At 38.3% G+C, this 15,525-nt stretch overlaps 1 protein-coding gene across 1 annotated transcript in view; it reads right to left on the reverse strand.

The window, feature by feature from the left end:
- Positions 1-15,525, reverse strand: part of LOC139721947 (betaine--homocysteine S-methyltransferase 1-like) — a 38,101-nt gene that overhangs the window by 890 nt on the left and 21,686 nt on the right. The window contains exons 2-8 of the mRNA XM_071633269.1: positions 7,619-7,780; positions 7,051-7,175; positions 6,093-6,284; positions 5,027-5,174; positions 1,832-2,020; positions 1,117-1,247; positions 624-721 (exon numbers count right to left, since the gene is read on the reverse strand). Coding sequence (XP_071489370.1) covers positions 624-721; positions 1,117-1,247; positions 1,832-2,020; positions 5,027-5,174; positions 6,093-6,284; positions 7,051-7,175; positions 7,619-7,780 — 1,045 coding nt within the window. The remainder of the gene's footprint in view (positions 1-623; positions 722-1,116; positions 1,248-1,831; positions 2,021-5,026; positions 5,175-6,092; positions 6,285-7,050; positions 7,176-7,618; positions 7,781-15,525) is intronic.

Raw genomic sequence — 15,525 nt, forward strand, 5'->3', positions numbered from 1 at the left:
TTACTCAATATTATACGTCAGAGCATGCCGCTCAGATTTTTCACACATGAAACAAAGTCATGCATGGGTACTGTGTCTCCCTTTGATGGTAATCTTATACGGGTGAACGTCTCGAGACCGATACGCACGAGTCATACATCCCACGAGTCATACATCCCATGGATTCGACACTATAGGCAAACAAGGCCAGCGAGACTGACGCATTGTTAAACTCCGTGTTGTAATGTCGAACTCGTGGGCTGTTTCTGCCGTGTGTCGAACTCATGGGCCTTATTTGCCTAGTGCCGAACGAACTCATGCGCTGTATGACTCGTGGGCTGTATGACTCATGGACTTTTTTCCAATGTCGAACTCGTGGGCTAGGTTACTCGTGGCCTGTATGACTCGTGTCGGCCTCGTGAGATGACCCCGTCTTATACTGATGATGTATTGTAAAAAGAAACGTGAGAATGGTGACGATAAGACCAACAGCGTGTCGAGGACGATGATGATGAATAAATGGAATGATTGTGATGACAATAATGAAGAGGACGGGGATGAGACTGACGACGAAACACCGATAATGTTGATGACGATGACGATGAAAATGATGACAAACATGATAGTTTTGAAATAAATCTCACCTCGCACGCTGGTTCTCATAGAAGCATTTCTTGAGTCCGCTGTAGTCTGGATATGATTTATCGGCACCCGGAATGGGACGTCCACGCTCTCCCGTCAACTACCGAAAGCAATAGAACGATGGGGCAAACATTCTTAACTCGGTTTTATTTTCTGTGTTTATTTTCTCTGGACATGCTGAAGAAGCCACATTGTTTAATCACCATTATAAACATATTTACCATTACCTCGTCCTGATTTGTAGATTGGTCAAAAATGTACATCCGGGTAATCATGTACGTGTGTGCGCGCGCTCGTGTGTGTGACAACATATACAACAAACTCTTTTTGAAACCTGAACATTCAAGTATAAGAATGACTCAAGTGTATTCCTTGATGGGAGATATTCTGTTTTGTACATTCATTTTGTATTTTTCAAACATTCAAGTGAAATGTATAAGAGCGAATGAAATCGAAATAAAATAAGGGTGTGGAGAGAGAGAAAATATATATTACCTCTTCGGCGATGGCGCGTATGTGATAAGGCTCAAATCCACAACAACCGCCAATGTAGCTGACACCGAGCTCGTACGCCCTACGCGCAAATTGGCGCGCATCAATGCGCGTCAGGGCACGTGGTTCCATGGCTAATGACGGACGCAGGTGGAATGGTCAGGCGAGATCAGATTGGGTGAGAGAAGGACGAAACCGAGAGAGAGAAAAAAAAGAATGCTTCTACAGTTTTACGATGACCATAGTGTGCATGTACAATGATTATGCAGATACCAATAAATCAAATCAAATCAATTCAATTCAAATCAGATCAAATCAAATCAAAATCACTAGGGTCTACATTATACATATTACATGCCTCGACTGTGCTAACAGTATGAAGAAGGGGCTGCATGCCTGCATTCAAATTCTGGCAACCATGTATTCCATGCGGTGGTTCAAGTGACTCTCAGTTGCATCGCGATTAAGGTGGTTTTGAGAGGAAAGTTTTACCTAATGTTTGACAAGTGTCATGTGATATTACTGAGACTTTGAGAGTCAATTATACTCTCCCAAAAGAAATCATATATAGTATATAAATAGTATCATCGTGATGCTAGTATTTGAAATAGATCAATGAAAAATATAGAGAAATTGTATTCCTGTACTGCTGTACACAATATCTTGGGCTGTAAATCTCCCAGCTCCGAATTTGACAAACATGTAGGGTGCAGCTTACCAAAAGGGAATTCCGGAAGGTTTGAGTAGCCGATGGGGTCGTACTTGATCTCTTGAGTGTGGTACCCAAGCGGCTGAGCCATCAAATGTTTCTTCAAGCCCGCCCTCTCCAGTCCCTCTTTCATTAAGGCTATGGTTTCGAGGGCGGTACTCGGGTCAAAGCAACAATTAACGCCTATGACGTCAGCACCTTAGTGAGGGAATGAACACATGCAGTTATGAAAAGATAAAGATACAACTGATTATAATGTAAGAACGAATATTGTGAACTGTATGTTTTCATGTCATTCTAAAACAACATTTCAGGGCCGTTGCATTACAGACTTGCATACATGATTACTGGCAGTAAAGCCTTATCTTTGAAGATTCCGATTAGCGGCATTAAATTTGCCGGTTCCTTATAGCTTCGAAAACTTGTGCGTTAGTACTAATTAATGACCGACAAATAACCAACTTTAAATTATCTTCAATCTTTACTGTATGAAGATTATGGTGTTGTTTGCGCGTCTGCCGTATATTGTTATACCTAATTTTACTGTCCAACAAGATACCAGTTCGTCTTGACTTTATTTCCGTTCGACAAGGTAATGATTACACTCATCGGTAGGCCTACCACATTAAAAAAAGAAAGAAAGATATACAACACAAAATGTAAAATTATTGAGGCTACATGTTTCCCGTCAAAGAAAACTCATATTCAACGGGAACAATAATGTGCAGACTAGATGAATGCACACACAATGTACGTGTTTGCCTAATGGCCTTGCAGTCGCTCTGTATTATAATGAATCTTTATCAGTATCTTATCAAATTCTAAATGTTCAGTCAATGTATCTGGACACAGAGCAAATATTTGTACAATGCTCTTTTGTGATTCCCAAACCGATCAAAGGTGGCATGATCGAATGTATGAAGCATATCAATGTACGTCTCCACGACACGAGACGAAAGAGACATACGAAACGCCATCATGCAGTGTCATGCATTAGAGTTCTCTCGTGTCCTGTTCCATGAGGCGTTATAGGGAACAGCCATACCTTTCTTTATGACTGAATTCATATCTTCCACTGTTATTGCAATCTCTTCTCTCATTTTGCTCGAGTTGAAAAGACACAATTCAATAATTTTGCTCAAATGCTAGCCCTGACTACAATCAGTCTTTTGTTTTCCTTGTTTGGAAGCCAAAATGCATGTTTGCTTCTTTGTAGTTGCAGTTGTTGTTGTTGTTGTTGTTGTTGTTGTTGTTGTTGTTGTTGTTGTTGTTGTTGTTGTTGTTAAGTCTTGAAGTGTGTTCATGTTCTTATACGGGGGGGGGGGGGGGGTACTATAGAGGCCGAAGCCGCTTCTCAACACCCCACCCCCAACCCCGTTCCGCTGTTAGACATGATCTGTCTCGACTTCCCTATAGAGCATGGAGATATAGAATACCGTGTTTTGTAGTTCCATGCTTCGAGTGAGACATTCACTCTGCAGTTCACATTGAAACCTATAGAATGTCAAGAAAAACGACAAAGCCTGTAAACCTTCATTTCTGGTTGCACAGGCAACACAATCATAGAATATTCGATCGGCACAAAACGCATCTAGACATCCACACCCCCCCCCCCCCCCCCCCATGCAACATTAAGGGAGTGCAAAGTTCATGATCTTCTATCTCTCTAAACCTCAATGCAATGCTGGGATCATAATGTATGCCGTCGTCATCGTATTAACGACTTGGCTTGTTTTCGAACATTAACCTTGTCGGTGTGTCTTATCAATTCGACCTCACAGATAAGGTAAAAGAAAACGTATAAAAAAACCAAAGACAATTGATGAATGTTTCATTTCCATCAGACTGAACAAGATTATAAAGAATTTAGAAATACGAAGTCCTATATCCTTACTTAATTAGTGATATCGGTCCCAAGCCCATAATCATTCACAAGTCGCATGACGCGTTCTCTTTACATCTTCCACCGACTTGCAAACAAATTGAATTGAATTGAAAAAGCTGGTGAAGAGACGAAAAGGATCTCCTCCAAATGATTTCTCTTTTGACGCAATTGGAAAAAAAGATATCAAAGACTCCGCAGAAAATCATACAAAGGTTATAATGACTTTACATTGATTTTTCTTTTGGAGGGGACCAATGATATCAAGATAGCAACAAATTCTGATCTGATTTTTTAAACAAAACATTGATATTCTTATGCACAACTTCAAACCAATGCAACATTTGGGAGGCTGCGATGTTAGAATATCAACATCCGATTTGCATGCGATTGTGATCTCAGTATTCCGCTATGAGATAATATTCCAAATCTTTTGGATATTTTGTTCAAATAAAAATCACTATGAGTTGCATAACCTTAATCCTTTCCACTTACGATAGATTATGAAATTTCCTTTTAATCCATCGATTCCCAAAAACCACATTTCACTCGTTGGAAGTTGTATCTCTTATTTTTTTTCTTATAGTCATATAGATAATTTTATATAGTTAGTATTTCATGAGAATGTATAAGACCTTTTTCTTCCTCTTTCTCTCTTTCGCCCTATTTTGTCACTAATGTACTATTGCTTATCTCGATTCGAGGTTTATCTATAAGAAACCTTATAATCGTTGCAACTTTTCAACTTATCCTTAAATTTGCAACACACCTTTAAATGTTTAACTTACATATCGGTAGGCGCTATTTCTTTCTCAAAGTAGCAAATTTATATAATTCTTTTAATTTGTGCAAATTTAATGAATGAATATATTCAACCAGATCCATCTCGCCTTCCATCTTGAATACATGGATACCTGGTAAAACTCGGAGTTGTCAATTTAAGAACAGGATGGCAATTTCGGCAGCACAATTGCCCCAGTATACTAGTACTTGATGAGAACACTGAACTCTGTAGGAGGTATCCGGATATGTATCTCATTGGCCAATCATCATGTTGCACAAAACCTGTATTAATGAAGCCGCCGCTCCGCCATCTTGCGCCATGCACACTCTAGTGGGGATTTGCACGCATTGTCGAACAGAAACCGTCGCGAAGATCACGCGATGCCGTGAGTTCCGTACGCAAAGAGAAAAAAGAAGGAATGTATGGGCGGTAATCATGTGCGTGGTAAGATGGCGGCACGGTGGCTTCAAAGCGATTGGCCGATGACATATCCAGATACCTCCTGTAGAGATCAGTGGTATAGAATAAAGCGACTCACCTGCTCTGGCAAGCCTGACGGCCACTTCGTCGGGTTTCACTCCCGATGTGTCGCCGTTCACCGTCATCTTCATCATACACGCCACCGGAAGCCCGCTGGACACCATCACTTCGACTGCCCACTCGGCCTCCTCCACGTAGCCAAAGAACTTTTGGTGTGTGTGTGGGGGGGGGGGGGGAGGGGAGGGGTGTAGAATTATCAAGAGAAGTAACAAACATTATTAAAAGTATCCTGTCTAAAGTTTGTGATGTTCCAAGTCTGTGCAGGCTTCGATTCACAACAGCAAAGTTTATTGATGTTGTTAAAGGCTAGTTATCGTTTATGTCAGGACTCTGGGCACTGTTACGTAAAAAAGATGCAATCAAACATAAGTCAGAAGATCCAACATTAGTCAGGGTATCAGCCAATCAGAATTGAGTATTCAAAGACATATTATGTTTGGTTTTCTGACTTATGTTTGATCTCTCCTTTTATGCAACAAGGTCCAGATGACAATAAATGGCATTATTCAAATGCTGTTTCATCATCATCATTATACTATCATCATGATCATCATCCTGTTGTCCATAGGACATTGAAATTAATTACATCATCAAGATGGTATGGGTTTGATTAAAAAAAAAAATCAGTGATAATAATATCAGTGGCCAGATAATTGTCTTCCAATTTATTATGGTAATTTCAAATTTGAGAGTGAGGGCGTACAGTTTCATGATCATCAGGTATTGATTACGTAATAAGTTATTGTTTAATTTTGCACGAATTAAGTTTTTGATTTTGTTGATGTCGAAAAGTCCAACGTATTTGTCATGCCAACTTTCTCAAAATTGAAGGGCGATCATTTTGCAGAGATATTCATTTAATTTCTTTTCTTTTTGAGACAACTATGTGTATTCTCTTAAAAATGTTTTCAAATTATAACAAAATATGCCTATTTTCACTAACTATACACCTCGCTTCTATTCCCTATAGTCCCAATTCAGGGGGATCCGAATGCATGTCCTCAGAGGTTTTGAGTGAGATCGTAGTCAGGGATCATTCATTTCTCCTCAATTTGGAACCTTACCTCTCCGAGTAGGAAATCCACGCCCTTTTCCTGAAAGATGTCGAGTTGTTTTTTGAAAGCCTCTTGCACTCGTTCCTTTCCCACCCCATCCTTGTAAATGGTGACCGGAGACAGGCTACCGGCCACCAGAGCGTCTCCTTCGTCCGCCACCTCGCGGGCGAGCTCGCAGGCCCGTCGGTTGAGTTCGTCGTACTGATGGGAACGAGACGGAGGAGCCATTATCAGACAATTCGGTTATTTTTCTCAAACGTGACTTTGACAGGATTTCCTATACTTTGATCATGTTAATGAATTCTCAAATGATAGTTTTAAATTACCGTGGGTATTTCCAACATTAATATCGCATAATCAATGGGGTCTGCTTGGAGGCTGAATTATTGTACTCATAGTCATTACGTTGTGTCTATCAAGTGTGATTTTGTGTCTATCATGTGTGATTTTGTGTCTACATCTGATCTGTCTGTCTGCATTAAAACATGAGGACACAGTGTGCTCATAGATTTCACACTTCTTCGGATGATTGGGGTGACTGAGGACATATTCCAAATAATGCCAGGGTAACCAGCCCACTACACAATATTCCGAATTAAAACGATCAAGTTGTGTTAGTCAGGAATGCTCACTTCTTTTATGAAACATTGATCATGACTTTCTTAGAAATCGCGAGAATCCTGTGTTTCAAGCAAGCCTGTGATATAACCGTGTAATTATGTTATCATATTCAGGATCAAGTTGCCATGAAAATAATAAGCGAGTTTAGATTTGCGACCCTTCGCAGATCTAAAGCACGCTATAATGCCGAGAGCAAAATTCCACAATTCATCCGATATCCTAATGATCTCATTCCATATGGACTTAATTAAAAGTTTCATCATTTTTCCTTTATTTTTTAAACCTTTCTTTTTTCTTTCTTTTTTCTTTTTCGCTAAATGGAGGCCGCCTGTCTATTTCAACTTACGCTAACTGCCGCATCCCCGGTATCACCAACACCCTTGTACTTGAGGTTTTCCTCCGAAGCGAAGAAAGTGAATGTCTGTAACACGTCTGCGCCTGCGCGAAGGAACTCGCGATGCAGCTGCCTCACTTTAGTAAGAAGAAAAAAAAACAACAACAACAGTAAGAGCAAAATAACAATTAAGACAAAAATGAAAACGCGACAAAACTTTAACTATAGTTGCTTGAAACCGCTTTGTGAAAACTGAATTGAACTTATGAACGATATAGTATATTTGTTACGTATTTCTTTGCCTCCTATATGATTATATTCTGTCATACTTGCATGTTGATTTTTATTTCTGCATAAGTTTTCTTTTATTTGTTTTTAGTATCATGAGAAACAAATATTGACAACTGAGACATGTAATTGAAATGATCAGTGGACTTCGTCTTTACGAAGATGTACGTTGAGTTTATCATGTCATTATTTTGTGTGAGTGTGTATATTGAGAGCTGACTGTATGTGTTGGGGTATAAACACGGAATGGGAAAGAGAATCCGTAAAGAAGTACATGTAAATAAGTTGTAACCTGCATCTGGGTACTGGACGACTGCCTCTGGTGTCCAACTTCCGGCCGTTACGTAACCTCTCTTCTCAAGAGTCCACAGCATGCTTCCGTCGCCGACTATTGGGCCGTCGGCCAGTCGCTCTAAGAGGCCCTTCGGTTTTGAAGTCATGGTCAGTTGAAGAGCTATAACAGTATATATACAGAGTCAGGCAAAGTCTGCTGATGTAATGAATGACGTCATGAAGACATATATCGTTTTGAAGGCAATTATAATAAATAACGGGAAAAATGTTGAGCGTCTCACTTTTCAATGTAACACATCAAAGGGAATATCGATCTGCCGAAAACTTTGTAATAATTACTATACATGATTCCTCATCACAGATAACAATTTTTCTCTAATGATATTTAATTTTTCTAGCAGCCAATATTTGCTCAAGTTCAAGATCATGTTTATTTTTTCTCTCCGTCTCGACAAAGTCAAAAGCAAAAGAACGCACAATGTAAGTAAAAGTAAAGAGAGGTCAAATAAAAATAATCTAAAAATTGCATTATACTTTTGTTGAGCATTCAACCATAGGAAAAGGCGTGAATTCAATTTTGTGATTATTCTAGAGGAAACGAGTATACAGCTGCACAATGTCTCCTCTTTGTTTTCGTGTATATTCATTTTCTTTTTTTTTAGCCCAAGACCCATCCCTATAACCCCTTGAGAAAGAGCTAAGATCTGAAAAGTGTTACAGCAGATCTAATAAAGCTCAGATAAAATCTATTATTGAAGGCAAGCGACAAGATCGCAATGTTGTCAGCGAAAGATAAAAGTGAGGTCATGTATAATTTGCGAATGCGTATAACACTGCTAGTATAGAGCTTACGTGCGTGCTATGATTAGTGGCTGGGAATGGGTCTTCAATATACGGGTTTTAAAATCATTAATGCTCAACACAGTCAGCATACCCTCCTGGTGATATCTTCGTTAGCTTAATTCAACCTTCCAATCATCTCTTCCCAATCAACATGGTAAAAGCCTGAACAATAGACAATTTTATTGAATCATTTTCATGGATATTATCATATAGGCCTATAAACATTTGGGCATGACTGGTATTGTGGTAGCTTCCAATGAAGTTGTTAATTTGTTATCGAGATTATCATTGTATCATTGCTTATGGAGTAGCAGTAGCCATGCAGGGGCCGCGGGACGTAAGGTTGTTTTCGGGTTGAGGGCTGTGGAATCGAGGGTTACTAGTACTGTAATTCAATTCATGGGTGTTGAGTTGCTATTTGTGTGGTTTGGGTCTTGATGTTTTGTTGTTGGGTTTTTTTTTGTTTTTTTTTTGGGGGGGTGGGGGGTGGGGGGTTTGGGGGTTTTTTTACCATCGGAAAAAGGGGGGCTGCAGCCCCAAGCCTCCCCCCCCCCCCCCGTTCCGCGAATCCTGGCACGAAGTATATTAGTAGTAGTAGTATCAGTAGTAGTAGTAGTAGTAGTAGTATAGTATTGTAGTATTTATAGTAATAGTGGTATATATTATTATCAACAGTGGTATAAGCTTATACCTACTGGTATTAGCAGTAGCAGTATATGGCAGCTATAGTAGTGGTAGTAGTAAAAGTATATTCAGTAAAATGTTATTATCATTAGAGTGCCGATTAGTTGGAAGCTACTATTGTAAATCGGCAAACTGGAACGTTTAGTGTGCATATAGAAACCCCCGTGAGTACACACACATCAAAATGGTAACCTTTCGTAAATCTGCCTTTCTATGCACCTTTTCTTTGCAGTCGTCGGTATAATGGGACGTTTTTGACAATGTACACAATACATCTATCTCTATACTCGTTGCTTGTTGCGTAATTGGGGTTTCAAGACAAGCACCTCTTCAAGGGATACACAGTAATTTTGCCGTCCTTTAAAAAAAAAATATGTGGACTTCGGAGTTCGGATACCATGCATGACGATTCCCCATACTTATTTGTGAGAAGCCGTATAGGGGCTCTGATCAGGGAGTCACTGCGAGTATAGGCCTTACTTCTATCTGTAGGCCTATAGCTTCATATTTGCCTCTCCAAATGCGTGTAAAATCCTCTCTTCGTTTGTCCATCTATCTATCATGACCCATCTATATGAATCATCTATCATTGCTATCCGACTGATGTGTCATTAATGGCTACGGCGTCGTCTACACAAGGCGGCAGCGAGGTGGCTCAGTCGGGAGGTGTCGTGGTCGAGTGGATGGAGCATGAGCACCGAGATCGTCTTTGAATCATTTGAACGATGGTTCAAGCTCCGCGAGCGAAGCCCGATACGTTTGCCCTTTCAACCAGGCACTTCGTCCATTAATATTGATATGAATATTGATATAGGTATCCGGTATACAGGATGATAATGTTCACGTTGGTTGATAAGCACGTTAAACGAGCGCCTGTAAAACGGCGACTATTATAGATTGAATACCTGAATGCTCCAAAAGGTTGTGAGAGAGCAAGAGGCCTATACTAGTATCTGAACTATAGTCAGTGGACCGGGTAAAATACAGTGCAGTGTGTATCAAGCACATTAAAATTCTGAAATGCGCTATCTATGGAAAACAGCAATTATCATTACAATCATTTTCTGTCGAATGACTGCATACCGGGGGACTGCATGAAGTTCGGGTGTTGGTTCGAATCCCCTGTGGCGAGTCTTACTGAGCAATTGAATGGTGTACGCGTTATCATTATGCCATCCCTCCAACCACCTTGAAAGATAAAAACAAACACATCTCTCTCCCCTCTCTTTGTCACATTACATTAATTATTATATTTTATGTATATAGGGCCTACATACATGCACTTTTTATATTCTGATACTATGTATGATGGTTGTCCACCAAAAAAAAAAAAAAAAAAACACATTTTAATCAAAATGTGTGCATGTTCATAAGCGTTTGAAAATCCTCAAATCCCCCCCCCCCCCTCAAAAAGAAAAAAAAAAATCTGTTCTGGTAATGACAATGGCAAAAAAACCTACTCTGGAAGCTTATGGAATTGATTTTTTTTTTTTTAAACTGTAGACGACTGCTATAGCATGCGTATCAGGTTCTTATCACAATAAAGACAAGCTTAGTACCCCTTCTATATTATAATCATCACTAACAATGACATTATGATTCATTAACTATTATAGTGTATATGACCTGGTTCCCGATTGTGTACGAAGAGAGACTGCTAGGTCAGGCAAGTCAAATTTGGTTCTCGTGTCTCTCTCGCTGCACACAGAGACTTTTGGATTAGGGCATCAAAAGTATCTAGTTCCAAAGAATTAATATTAAAAACAGAAATGGTCATTAAAGCAAGTGAATTATAGAGGGGTGAAGATTGAGGTATTATAGCTTTTGTCGCTTTGTCTCCCTCTATACAAATGAAATTCGTAAGGTCGCAACTACTAATCTGCATTTTGAACATAATGCCATGGTCATTTCGCGATCAGTGCCTGAACAGAATAGATAGAAAGTTGTTGTTGTTGTTGTTGTGATCCACTATATGCAGCTATAGGGTGTGATGTGGAGTCCCGGTGTGGAGTTTCAACATCTTCGCTGCGAAAAGCTATTTTCTAGTCGGTTAGGCATACAACTATAAGAGGTTTGTTGCGCGTTTAGGATGAAATGATCATGATGACATTAATTTATTACCTTCGTTGATATCCCTCGGTTTGTCGTTGATCCGAAGACTTGTTCCAAGTTCGAAAGCCTCATGTAATTTGCTAGTGTATATCCACCGACTCAATCCAGGCCAGCAGGTCCAATATTGCAATGGGATAAGGCTGTGAGGAGGTGAGACCGTCACCTCCCCAGTTATGATAAGGGGACAAGACAAACGTACGCGTCTTTTCGCCGTTTTCTGTCGCGAGCGTGCACACCCCGCACTGCGGATACGGAAGTTCAATATTCTAAACGATCGAGGGTCGCAAGAGAACATAGAATCACATTCTGCTAGGCATATTACAGTATGTTAGCACAGGTGGTAAAGTGTATGTAGCTTTCTCACGTCGCGTGCCTTGTGCCAGGTTCATTGTCAGTGCTTTTAGGAGTTTATGTCATTCTAAAGGCTCACATCTCCACATTCACGCATTATTCATGAGTTTCATCATTTTCCACGGCATCATGCACGTTCTATATACTGTACTCGGTAATTTTCAGGCACAATCAATTTTTATGCATTTTTTTTTTTCACAAGAATTGCCCTTAACAACCACCGCGGACCAGCAGCACAAAGCTTGCCGGAGCCTATACCCTATACCTATAGCAACAACTAAGTGAATTCCTGCCTATAATGGAACATAATGGGAGAAAGCTGCAGGTGAATGATAATGTTTCCTTACTGTACACTATAGAGGCTGTGGGAAAAGAAACATCCATAAAAATGATTACAGCAACGGTCTATATATTAATTAAGTCATTTCGGAGTTAGACCATGTTGGTCCTACATATTGGTACAAGTAACCTTTCTTTTCCTCAGTACTGTTGGTTAGGCCAGGGTAGGTATTTCCATCGTTTTCAAGGTGACATAATTTTATAATCCATAAGCTTGCCCGACGCAACAAATCATGAAATTCATAAATCACCGTTTCCGGCAAAGAAGAAACTATGTAACTTACAATACGTAGACCGGTTTGATGGTCCGTCAATAAATAGGTGGCCTGGGAAGTATTCATTTCATTATTTTGCATCGAATGTTATTGTATTCGCTCATTTTTTCATTTCATTTATTTCATTTACAATACTGAAATGCAATTACAAATATTGCATTTGAATAATATAAAATCAATACAACATATATTATAGAAATCAAAGATTAAAGGGACTGTACAGTACTGGTTGAGGTAAGGGATTCATGTTTTGAACATTTCTAAGTGAGATAATGAGAAACAAATTTGAAAAAGCATGTAATTTTAAGAAGGATTCAAAGTTTATTTGATGAAAATTGGTTTTGAAATGGCTGAGATATCCAAAAAAGTGATAATAACAAAAGGCGACAGGCCACAACTTTATTAGGATCTCTTTGTTTCACCTTGTTTTTGGATATCTCAGCCATTTCAAAACCGATTTTCATCAAATAAACTTTTGATACCCTTTAGAATTGCATGCTCTTTGACATCTCATAGAGTGGTTTCTGAATATCTCGCAAAACGTTAAAAGCTAAATCTTCACCTCGACCAGAACTGTCCACACACCCTTTAATGAAATCGTTACGATATAGATGTCGTGATTTGTTATGATAAATATACCGAATCAAATTGCCGGGCTGGAAAAGAAGAAGACTGCCAGAAAGTTGAGATTGTAGTTTGCGGTCTCCTCATAAATAATAACAAATAGATTCAATATTCAAGATTCAAAATTCAAAATTTTCATTTTCATAAAATGCACATATAAATCATATACAATGTAGAAGCAGAACATTATTTGTAATAATTGCAAAAACGTAAATGGACAAAATACATGTGAAAATGAGTAACAATGAAGAAAGCACAATTGTATTTTTTTTCTTCAAATATATACATAATATGCATAATTATAGTACAATGGAATTGTGTAAGCCTGCGTGTCATTTTGATTTTGTAATTTTACATTTGTATATTTATGTAATACTGTGTATGTATATTCTCACTTTTGTAAAATCATTTGTAATTCAGCCTCAGGCTGCGATCAATGATTTGTTGAATAAAGATACCATTAATAATAATAATGGAATGGAATGGAAATGGAGGGTCCCACTAAAAAGCAGAGTTTGTACGATGTGATATTTACATTAATATATAATGTAGCATGTACATGAATACATGTATAAATAATTATGTATGATGTATAATAAATGCTTGTATAATACCTATAATTGCTGCACTAACAAGACGGTATAGGCAAATCGCCTTTAAAAAGAAATGAAAGACTACAAGAAATACACAAACACAACAAATAAACACAAGGTACCAGTGTCCTCTCTTGTTAAAAGAAAAGGAGAAAAAAATGCGTGGAAGGAATAACAGGAAGAGACTGAAGAGGGGAGGGAAAACTTGGGGCGAAGGAAGAGGGGTTAATCGAGGGTCACAACCAACGCACGAGAGGCGCGAGATGTATGGGCTCACCAAGGCGTAGAGAGGATTAGGCCTATATCGAAAGACAATAAAAGATTATGACAAGGGGAAAAAACCCCTGAAATTTGGGCTTTCAATTCAATATTTTCCCCAAAACTAAAATTCCAGAATTCAAATATGGCTTACAAGAGGATCACTCCTCTCTATAATAGCACCACTTTGTTTGGCTTTGTTTTAGGATGTCCCAGCCATTTCAAAGCCGATTTTCATCAAAAATTTGATAAACTTTGAGTTTCTCTTAGATTATGCATCGAATTTTATTATATTCGCACATTTTTCATTTCATTTTTTTTTTTATTTACACTGAACATTTACACTGAAATGCAAATTATCATGATTATTGTATGCTCTTTGATATTTCATCATACGGGATTTCTATTTTGTAGAAAGTGGAAACTTGAACCTGTTTTCATAAAAAGATTGATAAACTTTTAATTTCTCCTAGAATTGTACGCTCTTTTTATTAAATTTATTTCATAAAGATATAAGGGGCTTCTAACTATTTCGCAGAAAGTGAAAAGTTGAATCCCCATCGCAAAAAAAAAAACCAATACATTATTATCATCGCTTTAAAATTAGGGCTCACTAAACAATAAAATCTGACCAATTTTGAAGCAACTGACAGGCCGCAGGTTTTTGAAGAATCTATATTACTCGTTTGCAGTGCACTAGCTGGTGTTTTTAATGATTGCTTCGTTTTTATGTTAAATCTGGTAATAAGCTGTGTAAACATTTTCATATTTTTGTAATATACATTACCTTACTCTGCATACTCATGAGCTCAATCGTGTAATAGCAAAAATATACCTTTTTAAGCCTTTGAAAGACCCAGGTTAGGTACTCTTTCGAAATCTATACGAAAAACGAAATTGTGAAATTTTCTTCATAAGCTTATCTCTCTTTCTATAACCCGTGACATCATGACTAGTAATTGTACAGCTCCCATTTCTAGGGGGCGCACTTTGAAATGACGAACCATCACCACTTCAAGTTAGTGTTGTGAATAATAACGGACTGTTCGATTGGCCTCTGTAGCATGTCAAGCCAGTCGTGTGTCAAACCTTCACTGTGCGTTACACTGTCTTCTATTCTTGCATTCTCCGACTCCACACTAATGTTCATGGAAACTGTTCCTTTAAAGGGATTACATAGTTTTTGTTGGGACCTTAAAGGGATAGTACAGTTTTGGTTGAGATGAGAAATAGGCTTTCGAATTTTTGCAAGATACCAAGAAAACACTTGTGATATAGCACAAAGCATACCATTTTAAGAGGAATTCAAAGTTTATTTGATGAAAATCGGGTTTGGAATAACTGAAACATCCAAAAACAAAGTAAAACAAAGCGATCGTTACAAAGTGTGGGTCCCACACTTTATTAGAATCGTTCTTTTTTGGATATCTCAGCCATTTTAAAACCAATTTTTTATCAAATAAACGTTGAATTCCTCATAAAATTGCATGCTCTTTCATATTTCATATGAGATTTCTCATTATCTCACCTAAAAATGTTAGAAACCTGAAATTAGGTCTCAACCAGAACTGTACGATCCCTTTAATTCAGGTTTTTAATATTTTTTGGTGATATAATGAGAAGCTTCTCATGAAATGTAAAAGAGCATGCAATGGCATTATTGTAATTCCAAGATTATTTGATGAAACGTTTATTTCACGAAAATTGGTTTTGAAATGGCAGAGATAATATCTATAACAGAGCGATTCTATAATAAAAGGTGGACCTGTGGAACCCACCTTTTATTAGAATCGCTATGTCTCAGTCATTCCAAAACCGATTTTCAT

The sequence above is a fragment of the Diadema antillarum genome, unplaced genomic scaffold (assembly GCF_040938485.1).
Source record: "Diadema antillarum isolate AM-2024a unplaced genomic scaffold, OU_Dant_1.0 scf00000153, whole genome shotgun sequence".
Classification (NCBI taxonomy): Eukaryota; Metazoa; Echinodermata; class Echinoidea; order Diadematoida; family Diadematidae; genus Diadema; species Diadema antillarum.